Source organism: Cajanus cajan, chromosome 3, assembly GCF_000230855.2.
Source record: "Cajanus cajan strain Asha chromosome 3, NIPB_CcT2T_4, whole genome shotgun sequence".
Taxonomy (NCBI): Eukaryota; Viridiplantae; Streptophyta; class Magnoliopsida; order Fabales; family Fabaceae; genus Cajanus; species Cajanus cajan.
This window is the reverse complement of record NC_138519.1, coordinates 64,767,369-64,786,957: the sequence shown is the minus strand read 5'-3', so window position 1 is coordinate 64,786,957 and position 19,589 is coordinate 64,767,369. Positions and strand designations below refer to the sequence as shown.

The 19,589-nt window shown below is 31.4% G+C and overlaps 2 protein-coding genes across 3 annotated transcripts; both read right to left on the bottom strand.

Annotated features, from left to right (window-relative positions):
* Nucleotides 1-491: 491 nt before the first annotated feature.
* LOC145956403 (uncharacterized) lies at nucleotides 492-1,334 on the bottom strand. Its single transcript, XM_083071994.1, has one exon. It carries the CDS (start codon nucleotides 1,332-1,334, stop codon nucleotides 492-494), a length of 843 nt encoding a protein of 280 aa, XP_082928120.1.
* A 10,963-nt stretch (nucleotides 1,335-12,297) lies between these two features.
* Nucleotides 12,298-17,294, bottom strand: LOC109788333 (LOW protein: exocyst complex component-like protein). Of its 2 annotated transcripts, none has more exons than XM_020347026.3 (7): nucleotides 17,095-17,292; nucleotides 16,864-16,958; nucleotides 14,874-15,924; nucleotides 13,972-14,502; nucleotides 13,490-13,678; nucleotides 12,827-12,963; nucleotides 12,298-12,736 (listed from the first exon to the last, which is right to left on the bottom strand). In XM_020347026.3, the coding sequence occupies exons 1-7, from the start codon at nucleotides 17,188-17,190 to the stop codon at nucleotides 12,493-12,495; spliced, it is 2,343 nt and encodes a 780-aa protein (XP_020202615.1). In that variant the 5' UTR covers nucleotides 17,191-17,292; the 3' UTR covers nucleotides 12,298-12,492. The 2 variants fall into 2 exon arrangements, 1 of the variants encoding a protein (XP_020202615.1); XR_002238720.3 differs by having other exon boundaries at nucleotides 12,597-12,736; nucleotides 12,827-12,935; nucleotides 17,095-17,294.
* Between the last annotated feature and the right edge of the window lie 2,295 nt (nucleotides 17,295-19,589).

Genomic DNA, 19,589 nt, shown 5'->3' with positions numbered 1-19,589 from the left:
GAAAATATCAACCTCCTATTGGCACAATCTATAAGAATGCGATTGGCAGACAACCAATCCATCCCTAAGATTATGTCAATATCAACCAAAGGTAAAAAGATCAAGTTCACCTTATACCTTTTCCTATTCACAACAATAGGGCAGCCAACACACAGCTCTGAAGCAACTACCGAAGCAGAAGCGGGCGTCGACACTTGCAGTCTCAACTCCAAATCACACAAAGGCACACCCAGCATAGTAGCACAAGCATAGGAAATAAAGGAGTGGGAAGCTCCAAAATCAAACAAAAACGTCACATCCTTACCAGAAGCTTTGTCCTTCCCCTTCACAAGGTCAGAAGAAGTCGAAGCCTCAGCACCCGTCAAGGCGAATACCCTACCAGCTGTAGTGGGAGTGTCACCCCTCTGGGCATCACCTCTCTGCACATCACTCCTCTGAGCACTCCTTTCTGGTCTGTTTCTGGTGGGGCAGTTGAATGACTCATGGCCCATCTACTGATACCTGAAACACCGGCTCTCTATGTGTGGACAATCCCTGATCAAATGAGGCCCAACACAGCTGTAGCATCTAAGGGCAGCACCTCCACCCTGTCTCCCTCCTCTAGCAGTATCAGCAGATTGCCTAATGACAGGACCCCCTTGCTGTGGTTGGGGCCTATCATATGGCTTCCTCTGATTTCCTCCCTTCTTGGACCCAGCTGGTCCCTCAGCAGCTCTAGTCACACGGTTACCACCTTCTAATCTCTCCACAACCTTCGTCTTCTCCACTAAGGCCGGAAACTCGGTGATGGCCATAGGCACCACCACCCTCTTCAGCTCATATTTCAGACCCTCAGCAAACTTCTTGCATTTCCAGGCCTCAGATATAGCTTGCGAATAGAAATGAGCCAGGTGCTCGAATCTCATCGCATACTCCGATACAGACATCCCACCCTGGTGTAACCACATGAACTCAGCCTCCTTGGCGTGCCTCACACTCTCCGAGAAGTAATTCTCCAAGAAAACTGCCCTGAAGCACTCCCAATCAACTGTAACTCCTCTAGCAGTAAGCATATGGTGAGTACCCCTCCACCAATGCTTAGCCTCTCCAACAAGCATATAAACAGCGTATGTCAGCCTCCTCTCCTGAGAACATCCCAGCACAGTGAAGATCTTCTCAAGTTCACAAATCCAGTGGTCAGCTACCTCCGGATCTGCATCTCCCTTGAACTGTGGAAGATGGCATTTCCGGAACTTAGTAAGATCCCGGCTCTCCTGTGACCCCGTGGGCCTTGCTGCTCCAGCTGCAGCTCTATCAGCATCCATCCGAGCAAAATAGGCATTTTGTTGCTGCATAGCCATAGCCATCATCTCTATGGCACGGGCTATCTGCTCATTGGTTCTAGTCATTGTTTACAAAAGTAACAGCATCTTCAGTATATAATAACTAAACCAAACAACAAACAACAGCACAGCAAACAACAAGAAATCAGCACAGCACAGAGTTCAGCACAACAAAAGCCTAAAGGAACCACCCCCAAAGAGTGTCCACTAGACTCGAACTGCTCTGATATCACTAAAATGTAACGACCCGGCTGGTCACCACACACTACCCAACAACAAGACGACATGCACACAGAAAAGAACAAGTATATACATATAGTGTCTAGAATATATACATATATACAAGGTCCAATCTGAGCTACATCTGAATATACAAATACAGCCCAAAGTAGCCAACTAGTGGCCAAAACATCAAAACATGAACAACAGAAAAGTCAGCTCTATCTGCCAGCTGCAGACCTGCCACAAATCACCAACCTAACCCTGCTCTGCTCTCATACAACGTATGATCATCGTAGTCCAAACACATGGAAACAACAAAGGGTAAGCTAGTATAAAGAATCAGCATATAAAACATATTTAAGTAATATGAACAGCTACAGCTATCAGCACATCATCAGCATACATCTCATCAACTATACAGCATACACAGCAATAAGCACACAATGTGTCGTCACGCATATCAGCTTAGAGATCTCCTACAACAGCTCAGCCTTGCAGCCTACAATAGCTCAGCCTTACGGCCTACAACAGCTCAGCCTTACGGCCTATAACAGCTCAGCCTTACGGCTTACAACAGTTTATATCAGCATACAACACAGCACAACAATTCATTATACAACAATAACGGCTTACAGCATGGCTCAGCACGGTAATATACATCTATAGCAGCTTAACATCATTATTCAGCATGACCATCTAGTCAGCATAGCATATTCATCAATTACATCTCAACTCAACAATTTACAGCATATTTCAACAACTATCAACATATAATTCAACATCATCATACGCGCTCGGCGCACTCATGGTCACGCCCGGCGTGGCACAACCAGAGAGTACCTGGGGACCAGCGCACCCGGCACAATTCCTATTGTGCTTGGCGTGAGGGAAGGCAGAGACCTCACGAGGTCTCATAAGCCTGGCGTGCTAATCCCGCGCTCGGCGTAAGAAAGAAGAGACCTTCCCAGGGTCTCACGTCCGACGCAATATAGATTGCACCCGGCGCCACCTCTGGCAGAGACTCCCAAGGAGTCTCTACGCCCGGCGAGACAAGGTCACGCCCGACCCCACATCAGAACCCCAAAACTTGAGTCATCCACTGATATCGCGCCCAGCGCTATCCCACCACGCCCGGCGTGGGCCATCCAGAGACTCACATCCTCAAGCTCGCCCAGCGCATTCTCTATTGCGCCCGGCGTGCTTGCCCAAATGGAGTCCCTGATGGTCACACGCCCGACACGAAGAAATGTGCCCGGCGTGATACCCAGTAGCAGCCCTCAAACTTTCGAAAATCTCTTCAACCCTGCAAAAATCCACATTTCCAGCACATGCAATCCAACCAAAGTACTACATTTTCATCAAACATCACGAAAAACCCCTCATTTTCAACGTGCAACCATTAAATCAAGAAAACCCAAATTTTCACCCAAAACCCCGAAAACGCGAAAACGAATCCTCTTCGATCTCAGCCAAAAATCATTCATCAACAACCAGCTAATGAGTTCCTAAGACTCATTCTCGAACAAAGACGGCAAACAAAACTAGCTTCCCTTACCTCGCTGCGAATCCGAGCTTCCGGGAAGGAGAAAATGGAGAAGGAGACGAATGAGAGCTTGAACGAATGAGGAAGGAGAAGTGAGAAATCCGCACTCTAGCTAGTAACCCAAAATTACTCAGCACCACCACCTAGTAACAGCCAAAAGAAAGATCCAATGGGAAAGAGTGAAAAATTTGAGAGTGAGAAAAGAGTGGGTGAAAGTGAAGGAAAGGAAAAGAGGGAAGGGTCTCACAGTGACCCTAAGGTACACCTTGTTAGCTTGTTACATCACCAGTGCCCCTAAGGTACACCTTGTTAGCTTATTACATCACCAGTGACCCTAAAGTACACTTTGTTAGCTTGTTACATCACCAGTGCCCCTAAGGTACACCTTGTTAGCTTGTCACATCACTAGTGCCCTTAAGGTACTCCTTGTTAGCATGTTACATCACCAGTGACCCTAAGGTACACTTTATTACCTTGTTACATCACCAGTGTCCCTAAGGTACACCTTGTTAGTTTGTTACATCACCAGTGACCCTAAGGTACACCTTGTTAGCTTGTTACATCACCAGTGTCCCTAATTAAGGTACACCTTGTTAGCTTGTCACATCACCAGTGCCCCTAAGGTACACCATGTTAGCTCATAAATGCAAATGATGCATGTCATTCAAAATCCTATATAGCATTCTCATATCACATTATCATGTCTCATCCTCATATAATATCGTCATGTCTCGTCATCATGTCTCGTCACCATGTCACATCATCATATCACATCATCATAGCACATCATCATAGCATATTCACAACTTTCACAGTAGCATATTTCATTCACATCATGTCTCATCATCGTGTGTTCATATTTCACATAGTCATTCTTATAATTATTCCTCTTAGAGTTTCGCACAAGAACACACAGAGCACTCTAATTCATATCAAAACTTATCTAATTTCGAAATTGTATACATATTTACACTCTACATCACAATAGGATCGTAATAGAACATTCAGAAAGCAAAACATAAAACATTCATATTTTTCCTGTTTTCTCATAGGGTTTCCCGTAGGAACCCATAGAACATTCTAATTCATATCAAAACATCTTTATTTTCAGAGTTAATCACATACTCATACATCACATCCAACAAGGAACACAACAGAACAATCAGAAGGAAAAACAGAAAATATTCATATTTTGCCCGTTTTCTCATAGGGTTTCCCGTAGGAACCCACAGAGCACTCTAATTCATATAAAAACATATTCATTTTCAAAATTAATCACATACTCATGCATCACATCCAACAAGGAACATAACAAAGTAATCAGGAGGCAAAACAGAAATATTCATACTTTGCATGTTTCTAGAAGCATGCATCAGGCAAGGGATTGTGGCCAATCCGACTACCAATAATTATTTCCACACCCCGAGCGAGATTTCTCACTCCCCCCTTACCTGGATGAGCAGAAGACGAATGGTCTTGGTGTGATCTAAGATCGTTCCTGAGTACTCTTCCTTAGAGCTCTTTGTTTCTCCTCTTTTCTTTTTTTTCCTAATCCTTCAGAATGCAAATGAGGCAGATAGGGTTAACGCTACCTGACTCCTTTCTTAAAATTAATCCATTGAGCTGGGTCAACCCAACCCATTTTCTTTCTCTTCTAACCCACTTCTCTTTTTTCTCAAAATAATTAAATAAAATAAATACATGTATATTATAAAATATTTTTCCTCAATAATAATAATATATTTCTGACCCAAAATATAATAATATAATTTCAATAACAAAATATCATATAAAATCAACCTTCTCTTAAAACATATAAACATTTATTCAAAAATTCTAATAAAAATACTTATTTAATACGTACAAAATAATTGTCTAAAACAATAATTATTTAAAACGTAGAAAATAATATTCTTCTATAATTATTAAAATAATTATGACCAAATATCATATAATAATAATAATAATAATAATAATAATAATAATCTTTTTAAAAATTAGGGTGTTACACCTAAAGGATTGCAATTGTGCGATTTGGTCCTTTAATTTTTAATTGAACAATTTTAGTCCCTTAAATATCATAATTGTGCGATTTTAGTCTCTCTCATTAAAAATTTAATAATTTTAATATATATATATATACAATATTTTAAAATTATACAATTATTTGTCTATTCAAGTTAACATATATTATAATTTTCTTCGATGTATCAAATGATATATATTTATTTTTAATAAATAAATAAATTTTATATATTATTATTTTTATAATATTACTGATAAATTAATATCAATAATATTATTAGTATATTTATAGATAAACTAATAATTTGATAAATATAATTTATTATATATTAATATACTTTTACAAAAATATAAGTATATTAATTAAAAATATACATATCTTTTCTTATATATTTATATTTTTGTAAAAATATATTAATATATACTAAGTCATATTTATCAAATTATTAGTTTATCTATAAATATACTAAAAATATTATTGATATTAATTTATCAATAATATTAAAATAGTAATAATATATAAATTTTATTTATTTAGTAATAATAAATATATATAATTTGATATATTAACAAAATTTATAATATACGTTAACTTAAATAAGCAAACAATTGTATAATTTAAAAATAGTATATATATATATATATATATATATATATATATATATATATTCTAAAATTACTAAATTTTTAATAAGAAAGAATAAAATTGTATAATTATAATAGTTGAGGGACTAAAAATGTTCAATTAAAAATTAAGGGACTAAAATCACACAATTACAATCTTTTAAAGACTAAAATTACTCAATTAAAACTTTGAGGATCAAAATTGCATAATTACAATACTTGAGGGATCAAAAATGCAATTAAGCCTATTTAATATTAGTTATAAGTGAATGCATAGAAAATAGAGTTAACAATGATTATTTATTATAATTAGGAATAATGATTATTTCTTATAATTAGGACCAAAGAAAAATTTAATTTGTTGCCTATAGTTAGTAGGGATGGAAATAGGACAAGTCGTGTTAGACCTTGAATATATAGATTGAATTTATTTTACAAAATTAAAGCCTAATTCTGGTCTATTATTTATTATATGTTTTTTTTTTACAAGTCTGACCTAGTATTTTTAAAGTCTAACATGATTTATTAGTCTATTTAAAAGCCTACTTATATTAATAATGTTAATTAGGCCAATAAACTTAATTTTTAAAAATTCAACAATTTTTAATATATAATTTACTCAGTATTTAAAAGGATTACAGGAGAAAAAGTGAATCATTTTTTGTTGAAGGACAATTCATGTGTAGTAGTCATGTATGTTAATATACGCTCACGCACAAATCATAAGTTTATAAACTTATAATAAAAAAATAATTGTATAAAAAAATTTATTTTAAATATTGATAATTTATTTTTGCTTTATAAATTTATTTCTTTGTTTATATTTTTTAATATTTATATTGGTTTTTTATTATATTGTATACAAAAATTTATTTTTAAAATATAATTTAGTCAATATTATTAAATTTTAAATTTTAAATGAAATATAAGAGCAAAAGTGAATATTTTTTGTTGAAAGGACAATTCTTGCTTAATCATGTGTGTTGATGTATACTTACACATAAATTTATAAACCTATAATGAAAAAAAAAAGTTGTGTATAAAAAATATTTTAAATATTGATCATTTGTTTTTTTTAATAAATTTATTTATTTATTTATTTGTATTTTTAATAATATATATTAATTTTTTATTATATTATATAAATAAATAAATTGACCTATCAGACCTAATAGGTTTTTTATAAGCTAAGCCAATTTTTTATTATTATATATAAATAGACTTCTTTAAAAGTTTAAACTTGACTTTTTAAATAAACAAGTTTAGGGTTTATGGTTTAGGATTTAAATAAACAAGTCAGGTCAAATTATATTTTAAAGAGATCAAGTCATAAGTTATTATTTAAGGTTTGGCTTATTCTCTTCTCAAATAGTTAGAATTAGAGTTAATATTACATTGAAAAATGAACACATTATTCATTTTCAAACACTTTTTAAATGTTAAAATTGTGATTATTGTAGAAAGGAGACGGTAAAAAAAATATTTTTTAAATGAAAATTAATTACTCGAATGCATTGATTTTTAAAATTGAAAGAATTAATTTTTTGAAAATTCATTAAATACATTCCAGATATTAATTTTTTTAAATAAGTAACGTATTAAATACATTTTAAAATGCATTAATTTTTGCATTTAATAGATCTGAAATTTAATTTTTGAAATGTATTTAATACATTTTTAAAATTCATTAAATGCGTTTCGTAAATTAATTTCTCAAGTGCATTAATTTCAAGAATTAAATGAATTTGAAAAATTAATATCCATAATACATTAAATACATTTTGAAATGCATTTATTTATGTATTTAATACATTATGTAAACTAATATTTTGATGCATTTATTTTATTGGGTCTTTATTATAAGATACTTAGAGCATTTACAATTGGAGTTGTTTATAAGCAACTCTCATCTACTTTAAATGGGTGTCATTATGTCACATCACTCATAAGCAATTCATATTATATTTTTATAATTTTTGCTCCAATGAAGATTGTTTATAAGCACCCCCCACTTTTGACAACTCATACTTCATATTTTGATAAATTTTTAAAAAAATTAATTATTATGGATAGTATATAAATATGAATAAAAAATTTAAAAAAATCACAATTATTATAATACATTAAAAAATATTAAATATTAAAAAAATACATAATAAAAAGAAATGTGATAATAAAAAAGAAATTATATAATAAATATGCACTAAATAAATACCACAGACCCTGTAGCATGTACTTTTTCCTTCAAAAGTGTGTGTATGGCTTGTGCGCAGATTGAATCTGGAAGGAACAAGATATTAAATTATTTTTTTATTCTTAAGCAATCGTGTCTTATATAATGAACTGTACTTAAATTTTAAGCACTTAGACCGTCATGTCAGCATGCTCCAATGTAGTTTTCTTATAAGCAATGAGAGTTTAAACTTAAGAACCAACTAAGAACCTCACGTTGGAGATGCTCTAAATCACATTTTTATCTATCATTAAATTTTTATGGGAGAAGTAAAGATAAAATGAATAATAGATGACAATTAGAAAGTTTAAGAGGTAGAGAAAAAATATTTATTTTTCAATTTATTTTCTCATTGTCCAACAATAAAAAAAGTAAAGAAACACATATGTTGCCAATCTTTTATAAAAACAAAAGATGAAAAATAAAATAATTAATACTTTATAAAAAAAATTATAAAGTACTTAGTAAAAAGGACTGTTATTTCCTTTTAAATTGTGACTTATAATAAAGACAAGAGGAAGAGATATATATAAGTAAAAATAACTAATTTTACATGGATTAAGAAAGTTCATTAAATGTATTTAATTTTTACAATTTCACATAAAACTACATTTTCTAAAATATTTTTAATTACACTCATAATAAATAATATTCTTATTTATTATCATAAAAATATTTTTTATTAAGAACATTAAATAAGGTTGATTTGATTGAAATTTGTTTATATTTCAACCTAAAAATTTTCAACATTTTTTTTTCATATATAAGTTCAGAGGTAATATACCCATAAATTATATTAGTCCAAATTACTCTTTTAGATGGAAAGAAAATTACATGCATCACCATGCACAAAAAATTAATGTCATTAGTGTGAATTGAACCAAAAAAATCATATTATATCATTTTAGAAAATTAAAAAATCAAATTAAATATATTGAAAAAAAAATGAGAGATAAAAGAGTAATTTAGCCATTAATTTATGAGACACATACAATTTAAAAAATAGTTTTCAAAAGTTATTTTTCAAAATATTTACAAATTCCTCACATATTAGTAAACATGTTACATAATTTTATACATATTAAAAGAATTAATTATTTCCATTAAATTTTACTAATTTCATAATATTCTTCCTAAATTGTCATTTTTATAAATGTCGAAAGAAGTAATACAAGTAAAAGGCCATGCATTAAATAAAATATATTTTAGAGAGATTATCATTAAATAAAGTAAAAGTAGTTGACATTTGCTTATAAGGTGTAAGCGGGTATGAGTAACCCACAAATTCAAACTGATCCAAATCGATTGAATGAGTTTAGGTCGGATTTTTTTTTGTGTTCGGTCAAACTCAACCTAACTCGATAAAAACTCGACACTATATGGGTCGGGTAACAGGTTTTGTATTTTCAATCGAACCCAATCATATAATAATAATAATAATAATAATAATAATAATAATGGTGTTTGAGTGATTATTTGCTCAAAACAATACTCACTTTCACTCTTGTTCAGTAACGAGTTTTGTATTTTAGAATGATAGCATTGTAATAATATAATATATTTATTTTAAATTTTATTTTGTATTAATTAATGTTAGTTTTTTGAGTCGATAATAATGTAACAAATTAATAAATTTATTTTAGAATTTAATTTTTATCATTGTTTACTTTATAGGTTGATGACATTGTATTTGCAACAATGTATCAAATGATTTACATATATTTTAAAATATTTTAAATTTTACAAAAAAAATAAATAAATTTAATTATGCTAACTTGATTAATCTAACTCAATCCAATTCGTTTGTGATCGTGTTTAATTGAGTTGAATTTAAAAAACAAATTACACAAATCTAACTCAACTCAACCCGTTAAATTTTGATTGGGTCAGATAATGAATCCATCTAAACCCAACCCAACCCACTTACACCTCTATTTACTTGTATTTAAGAAGAAGAAAAAAGTGTTTTCTTTTTCTCTTATAATAGATATGAGAAGTAGTAAATATGTTACACAAAACTCACCAACTAGTCAATAATGCTAAAACAAGTTTGAGGTCAATTTTTCATTTGAGGAATAAGAACAAATTTACTCTGACTTTTGAGAAATTAAAAATATATTTAAATATAAAATTAAATAGATTTTTAATAATATTTTTATTAAGTTTAACAAATATGCACAGTTAATGTAAAATATAACCAATTAGATATTAACTATCATGATTTAGGTATGATATATCTTTTAACATGCTTAATATTATTCAAGTCAATAAAATTGTCATATATGATAATACTATATCATTTTTATTTATAAGATCTAACTTAAAATAATTATTTATTTATTTTGTATATAAGGCTCAATTAATATTATTTTATATATTAATTATTTTTAGATTAAAATATTTTTAATTAAAGTGTATTCTCTTAATTTAATAAAATTCATTAATTATAAGTTATTTAAAGAGCATGTACTTTAATTATTTTTTTTTTTTAGGTGAGCATGTACTTTAATTGATTAAGAGAAAATGAATATTATTTAGGATAGAAAAATAATATATGACATGTATTCTAATTAGTTAGAAAATATATGAATATTAATTAAAAAAGAAAAGTATAATAGGTGTAGTTTAAGAAAAAATATATAAATGGAACAAATTTATTATTATCAATTAAATTAATTACTTTTCTTATTCTTAAAGAATTAGATAATTGAGTCTTATATATAAGAACCAAATAAAATATGTATTACACTATTATGTAATGAGATGATTATATTAAAAAATTGCATTAACTTTTTTCTCGATTTTATTTACCATAATTAGTAAAGGTCATGTATGATGATTTAATGAATTAAAAGAATTTGAATTTGTGTCAACTTTTTAAATTATTTTAAAAACTATTTAATTATCTATATTAATATAAATATAAAAAAAAAACATGTATACTAAGAATAAAATAATAATAAAGGAGATTCGTTGGTTTCGTGTGTAAAACTTTATTATCTATTTTACTATTAATAACTGGTATTAAGTTATAAAAGATATTGCTATAAAACTTAGGATCTATTAACATCAAGTGAAATGTACATATATATATATATATATATATATATATATATATATATATATATATTATCAATACATATAACTTACATAATTTTTTTTAATGATGATATATTATTAGTATAAATTTTTTTACACAACCAACCAATTAAAAACAACGATTTATATAACTTTTAAAATTATTATAAAAGAGAACAAACTTATAATTTATGTAAATTGTGATAGGATGAAATTGTAAAACTGTTTTACATTATTAATATATTATCATTAAACTCTATATAAAATAAAAGTTATAAAAATTAAATTTAATATTAAATTATATAATAATACATATGTAATAGAAAATTACTGTGTATAATTACTTTTTTTTAAAATATAATCTAATAATTCGTGTCTTGCACAAATATTATGAGTGTTACTAGAGATCATCACTTGACCATATGATAAATATAAACATTGTTGTATAATTTTAAACATATTACTATTTATTTAATAATCATTTTGTACATTATTTTGATCTCTTCTTGGTAATTATTTTTTTTTAATTTTATTATATATAAAAATTATATAAGGCTTAAAGATTTAATTAATTAATTTAATCAAAATATATATTCTTTGTGATCATTTTTGTTACATTTCATTCTAATGGAGAATAGTTTTAAAACTGGCTCAGACTTGCCAGTCAAACTGGGACTCAGGGATATGAATGGTTCAAGCTGAATATCGAATCAAATATGTTTCTAACTAGTATGACATTATTAAATCGACTAAAACCGGTATAAACTGGTCGGGCAGAACCAATTTTGGGATTGACCTTTATCAACACAATTAAAAAAAGTTAAAAATGAAAGAATTTCATTTGAATTGCTACTTGAAATTCTTAAAATTTTAAACATCTTATTCCCTTTATCTAAACACAACTTTTAGAATTATCCTTTATCCAAAAACATCCATGTAGAATTATGTCAAAATGTGCTGGGTAATATTAAAAAAAATAAAAAAAAAAAAAACTTAAGACATGATATAAGTTTTAAATTAAAATTTATAAGTATAATTTTTTAAAAAAAGAATTAATAAAAACTGAAACATTAATTACCGACTCTTCACTCATTGACTCAATTTCCTAACCAGTTTGATTACCAATCTAGTTTTTAAAACATTGGGAGGGGTTTCTTAATGTTTTACACATCAGCAAAATATGTCGCACCCAAAATTATGAACTAAACAATAATACAAAACACGGGAAGAATAGAGACCCAAGCTCCCTGTACAGATAAATATCAATCTACGATTAGTAGCCTCTCCAACTCAAATTCAAATCCAATGGATCTACCTATCCCCTAGCAAGGTTTACGAACATGTCCTACAACACATTTGATGCAAATTTGATAACTGGGGACACGTACACCTTTCTCAAAATCTCAACCTACTCTACTATATTTTAAATAGTCTATTACAAAAATTCAATTATCTGGATCAGACAAGTTAGAGGGGCTGTCAAGTTCGGCCATGCTAGCAGAAGCAAAAGACTCAGTTGAGTCCATAGAAGACAGCGATGAAACAGTATCAGAGTCTGAGACAATTTCATCATGAACAATGATGTGATCTTCATCGGTGTCGGATGCCTCAGACCCTGATGCTCCAAGCAAGAGCTTGTTTATTGCTGACTTCGCAGTTTCCACAAACCATTCATCCTCAGGAAGTGCACTAATTGATCATGACAAATGGTTGATGTCAGAATCCAAGAACACGATATAGCTGAGGAAAAGGAATGGTAAACATGGAAATGAAGAATACCTTTGTGGGTCTATGCCCCTAGCAGAGAAAGTTCGAATGGCACGAGCAGTGATAGCTGATGCTATCTGATGGACGTGTCGCGATGGATACCCCGCAAAGCCTGCAATTTCTACAGTAAAGTGCATATCCAGAATTAACTGTTACAAAAAGATTGCTGAGTGAGAGGAGAGCAGAGAAAGAACCCCTTTACCAAACTCAATTGGAATTTGGAAGAGAATAATTCTCTTTAACAACTTTTCTAATGGGAATGAGCGACAATAGCATGACATTACGGAACTTCCTATAAAAAAGTAGGTTTTATTACATCATGATACTATAAACATAACATCGAAGGATAAAATGAAATGTTTGATGTCTTTAATTCTGGTTGATGACAAATTCTTGAGATGCAATCTGAGACTCCCATCATAACTATAGCAATGGACAAGCCAAAAGAAAAGGATGCTATTTATGAGAAAATGTGAATTTAACCACGAATTATACAAATGATGCATCAAGACTGTGCTGGTTAAAGATTAAGACCTGATTATAGGCATCACCTTCACGTTGGTTGTTCAATGTTTACAGTTGCATTTTAGCAGTCAAATAAAACCATTTTAAAACTCAGGTTGCATTGAATTTTGGATGATAAAATTTGGACATAAATGTCTATAAACAAGTTACCTGCTGCAAACCAAGTGGCTGTAGAGGAGCTGAAGTATCCTCTAATACACCCCAGAACTCTTGCTCATCAGACAACCACATGACAACAGTCTCTGTTAACCTAGCTAGCAAAATTTTCTGTATTTTCTCTTTCCCAAGTAATACATCTCCAGCCACAGTTGCTAATTGTTGCAGCTTTGCAAATAATGCCTGCAAATATAGCTATACTTGTCAGTACTATAACAAAACACCAGAACTCAATGTATATATATAAATAAATATAGAGACAGACCGAGAGATACACAGACACACAACTCAGAAAAATGGCAGTGTAACAGCCACAGCTACATTCAGAAAATCAATTTCTAATAATGATTGAAAACAAATGCAATCTACAGCTAACATTACCAAAAGGAAACATGGAAACAAAGGGATTATCAAAGAAACGAATAATTAAAGAACAGAAACAAAAGCAGCAGCAAAAGCAGAAAAATAAGAATGACCTGAAATGGAAGCGAAGGCAATGGGTCAGAATCCCAGTAAAGATCCTCTCTGTTATCACTCAAGTAAATATGTGCATTCAATCGTGTTTTTCCCTCTCTTGAATAGATGAAAGCCAAAATATATTGCCGACAGAAGTGATCCCGAAGTTTGTCAAAAGAATGCTGAAGATGTTTCCTCCACTCCTTCAATTCCGCACTAGCATTTGTATTGAAGGTTACATTCTCCGTCGGTCCACTATTTGGTTCCTTGGCTTTGCTTTCACTTTGTGCCATCCACCTTGATAACACAGCATTTGGTAACAGTTCATCTAATATTGTAAATGCTATTCCCAATATTGCAAGTTGTTCTGAGTCTGTCTCAGCTCTGAAAAGCACGGCCTCTTTCAGTTCTGGAAGATTGTCATCATCAGAAGGACCTGGTAGTGCTCTGATAAGAGCATCCATGTATTTATCAAATAATTGCAAGATTCTACTCAGCACATTTCCTCCAAAATGTAAACAAGCCAATGGCGTCAGCTGTTCCAATATTTCCTGTAATTTGTATCAAAAGTACACTATTTATGTTATAGCAAGACAGCAAAATTCCCAGCAAGTTTGTTCATTTTCACCAAGTGAAGACTATATCTTGAACATACATAATAAGATATAGTTTTCATTTTAATTTATTGAGATGAGGGTCAGAAGCATGCTTCATATTTCAAGCATAAATGTTTTAATGACAGTACTAGCAAGGAGAAAATGGAAAAGGAAAAGAGGAAACAAATTTTAAAGTAAAAGTTTTTCTTTTCAAATTTCCTGCATACAAACTTTACATGATTCCACACGCACAAGAGTGCATAGGCAATATAACATAATTATTGTCCATTTGAAAATAGGCATGTAATATGGTTAAAGTTACTTACTTCAACTATGTGCATAAATCGCATTCCACTCTCGACAAGCATGCTACTAGATGAAGTTGCAATTGCAGAAAGTGAAGATTCAAATTGTGGCGTCAGCAGGCAGCATTCAGTAGATTCTGCCATGTCAAGAACTGCTCTTCTAGCACGTCTAAAATTTGATTCTAAAACTTCTTCAACAGAGGGACGGAGAAGCACCAACAGTAATTTAGACATTTTCAATCCTTGTGACTCCAAGATTGAGCAGTAGTTCAGACTAGCCTGAATGCAGATGCTAGCAGCACGTAAGGCAGGAACAGTTTCAGATGAGGGTGCATTCTCTTTCACCACTCGTACAAAATATTCAATTTCCCCCTCTGCCCACTGAACAATTCTGTTGGTAATGGTATACACAGGATTATCTCCAAAAATCAAAGCAGATTCCTTTATTGTCAGTGATATTACAGAAAACACAATCTTAGATAATGTAGAAGGAAATGTTTCGGGACAGAGAGAACTTGAGGGAAGCAAAGCCTCAATTCTCTTTTGGAGGTGAGACTGATAAAATTTCAGCATTAGATGATGTGCTAGAGGACCTTTTCCAAGTTTTATTAAACCATTTAAGGCTGTTTTCAGCTCAGGATAACTAACAGAAGGTTGTTCAGCAATTCCAACCAGCTGGTGTTCAAGCACTGCCTTTCTTTCCAACAAAGCAGACTTGTATGAGGAAACATCATCTGAAGAGTTATTCCCTGAGCCTTTCAACTCTGCAGAAGTTTTTTCTTCAGCATCTAGTGCTTCTAATGCTTCTTCAAACTTATGCTCAGCCACTAGTACATCAATGTTTTCCAAGAATAATATTTTCTGGTCATTTCTCTCATTTGGTAAGGGCTCAAGGAGTTCAGGTAGTTCAGGTTCATGCTGAATTTCAGCAACATCATTGCTTGACTGATTCCACTCTTCCAATTCACGACAGACACCAGTCATTAAATCCTGAACAAGAATACCTTGTGCTGAGATATGCTTCTGCAGCTCAATCAACTCATGCTTTACTTCCACAGCCTCTTCAGATATCCTACAATATGAAGAACAACAAAATTTGTATTCATATAATATGGTTGAGTTAAGTGATTTGAATTGTTACAAAAATCTGTTGTTTTATAGTTCAAGTTGCAAACTTGTTAGAAATATTAAATACGAATCATTCATAGCCTTCTAAGTTCTACTAACAGTTTAAGCTTTTGCAAAGCTAGGCCTTTCAACCATACAGTTAAGTGTCCAATACTTTACACCCCTGTTCCCCAGATTAAATTAATTTTCATCTCAAGATAGAGAGCCAGTGCTTTGTGCAAATTTCAAGTTCAAGCCCAAAAAATAGCTCGTGTTTCAGGGTGTGTTGAACATACTAAAGTATAACCAACTTACTGTGCAATCTATCAACAGCTTGAGCTTTTTCTTGACAGAACTAAACAAATAAAAATAATACCAGCTTGTTCCTCATCCTCCACTGCAGCACCAATACAACAGAAACCTCTAACAAACTATGCTTGCAACAGGACTGGTGAATTACAACGGTTACTTTGTTCACTTAAACTTAATAATGCTACCCATAATTCACACTTACCACTCGAGAAAATGAAACTTTCTTAGAACAAAATTGGTATGGTGGGTGGGAACGGAGATGATAAACTCACGAGTCAACTTTCAATACAACTTCACTAAAAATTATCTATGAATTTTTTATCTCCATTAAGATGTTAACCATTTTCTGAGACAGCTACTAAAGGCATGGTAGATCTAATTAACAAGCACCCCATTCTCCCCAATCCAATTTGAAAAATAGCAGCATAAAATTTACAAACGAGTTCTTCACAAGAAATTACCAATCAAGGAAATAAGATCGCTAGCTTCTCTTTCTACTGCAGAATCAACAAGCAAATGGATGCCGTACCTTCCATTTTACACTGATTCAAGAAAGAAGAACGAAAAAAGCAAACATATAAATGACATATACCTCAAGAAAGCCAAGAACTTGGAGTGCATGTTGCCGCATAAGTTTTCCACCGCATCTTTCAAATCTAGAAGCTCGCAGCAAAGCTTTCTAATCCCCTGAAAGTTAGACAAGTTGGCTTCACCGCAATCCAAAGAATCACGCACATAACACACATACATGCAAGTAGAGAAAAAGAAGTTTCGAAACTAGGCATTGTTGATTGCGAAACGAAGGATGGATGAGGGAACGAACCTTTTCGGTGTGGGACTGATAGAGAGAGTCAACCTTGGTTTGGGGGATGATGCTCTCGATGGAAGGGAAGTCGTCTTCTTCCTCGCTGCTCTCCATTTCTCTTTGTCACTGACACAACAATTTGCCCCTTTTTTCTTCTCACTCTCTTCACCTCACACAAGAAAGGTGCATTTGGAAAGCAAAATAGGTGGGGACTGGGGAGTTTCTATTTTACTTTTTCTTTAAGAAATGCAATTTTCTTTTTTATAAATTGTTTTGCCTCGCATGTGATTTAGGTTGATCCACGTTTAAGTAAAGTTAGAAGTTTGAATTCTGCCTTATAACGTAGCGAAGAGATTAGCCACTGCGCCCTGGATACTCCAGGATAAAAAAAAAAAGACTAAATTTGTTAAGGAATGGAAATTGTTTTTTTTTAATTTTTTTGACACCAATTATTTTTTTATTGTAAAGGATTAATCTCAGTTATGTAATCTTTAAATTAAGAAAAATAAATAAATAATTTTCTAAGTATTATAAATTATAATGAGAGTCGGGCAACTATTCAAAAACTCATTAAATCAGTATCTAAACATTAATAAAATATTCTAATTTAAAGACTAAATTGATGAACATTCAATATTTGAAGAACTATATAATCGTATTGCTTTGATAAAATTAAGTTACTAGATAAACTATCCTTATTATAAAATTCAAAATGTCCGATGATGTTTTCATAAAATCGTCTGGTGTTCACAATATACATAAGTGTCCAAAAATTATTGTTTGATATTTTTTTGAAGTGTTAATATATGCTTATTTTGTGTGACCATCGTTAGTACAATGGCTCAAGTAGTTATTGGATGAATGAGTTGTCATTTTCACAATGTAATTAACCAACACAAATTTTTGTTAGAAAACTGTGTCTGTTAATGTTGTCTTTTTGCATAAAAATAATATTTCTTTCTTGTGCATACATATGGATAACAAAGAGACAAAAAAACATTGTCTAAATGCTTAACCAAAAATGAAATCGTACAATCCCACACCTATAGAGACAATTGTAGATGTTTTTTCATTTTTACATGATATAAGAAGGAATCCATTGTAGTTTGCTCAGGACATGCAAGATAGTATCTATTATAAATATTTTGTCCCTTATATTAAGTATCCAATATATCTTTTCCCGAAGGCTATATATAGAAGATATAGAAGATCTTTTCACAAACACAAAAGAAGAGATTGCGAATGTAAATAATCAATGTAGTAATTGAATGGTATTTCAAAGTAAACAAGTCTCTTCAAAGAACCTATCATACATATACTCAAAGTTTTTAAGTGGATGATCTCTATAACTCAAATATAACTTAGTGTTAGCTGAGTGTTGAGTAGTTTAAGTGTTTGTAAACAACATATCCCCATTATAATGAGTTAAACACTTTGTAAACCTTATATCTCTTTATTGTAAGTTTGAATATGATTAGTAAGAAAGAATACTTTGTGAAGTCTAGTATTGTGTAATGATTAACAGCTTGTAAAGTTTAGAGAGATAAAGAATAATTAGTTGTGTACTATGGTTAAGTAGTGAAAATTTTTAGTAAAGGACTGAACGTAACTCTTGATAAAGAGTGAACCAATATAGAATCTCTATGTGTTCCATCTTTATCTTCTAACCAATCATATAAATTATCACAAAATTGTCACTTCCCTCTTCATGTTAGACTATCAGAACATCTTCTTCAAATCTTAGTACATTTTAATCATGTCAAGATGTAGACTAAGTCTAGTCTTATAGCCTTTATCAAGGACCATTTTCTTCAGTTATAGATTATGGGAAATACAAACTTTGTCTTTAAACATTTCAATATCACTAGCTCTAGTACTGAAATCCACAAATTTCTCAATACCCAACAACTTTTTGGTTTCGCATAAAACCTGATCTCGTATCTATTTTTCCTTTGCCTTCTCCAAGAACTCATTAGTCATAGTAGTTATACCACAACTATTATGATTTGCAGTTGCCTCACAAGTTCAAATGTTTGAACTTCTCCACCAACTCCAACTCCTTAATCATCATGGAAGACACATGAATAACTTTATACTCAAAGGATCAACTACTTCATTGACCGACTCCATAAAGATAATGTTTCCATGTCTTCTGAGCAATAACTATAGTTGTTAACTCCCAATCATGAGAAGGATAATTCCTTTCACGAGTCTTCAATTAAAGCATAGGCCACAACCATTCTACCTGCATCAACACACATCAAAACCCTTGATAGTAAGCATCATAGTAAACCTCAAAAGGCTTGTTAGGGTTAGGTAAACCAACACCAACAAGGTATGCAACCTCTTCTTCATCTCCTAAAAGCTCATTTCATAAGCTTTAGTCCACAAAAAAGGTTGATTCTTTAAAGTTAGTTGAGTCAAATACATCACTATCTTGGAGAACTTCTTAATGAGCCTTTTATAGTAACATGTCAATCCAACATAACTCTAAATTTTTGTAACAATGTTGG

Coding starts and splice junctions, on each gene's coding strand:
- LOC145956403 (XM_083071994.1), bottom strand. CDS start 1,334: ATGCAGCAACAAAATGCCTATTTTGCTCGGATGGATGCTGATAGAGCT.
- LOC109788333 (XM_020347026.3), bottom strand. CDS start 17,190: ATGGAGAGCAGCGAGGAAGAAGACGACTTCCCTTCCATCGAGAGCATC. Junction 13,679..13,971: donor TGCCTTCGCTTCCATTTCAG/GTCATTCTTATT, acceptor CTATATTTGCAG/GCATTATTTGCAAAGCTGCA. Junction 12,964..13,489: donor AGCCACTTGGTTTGCAGCAG/GTAACTTGTTTA, acceptor TTTTTGTAACAG/TTAATTCTGGATATGCACTT.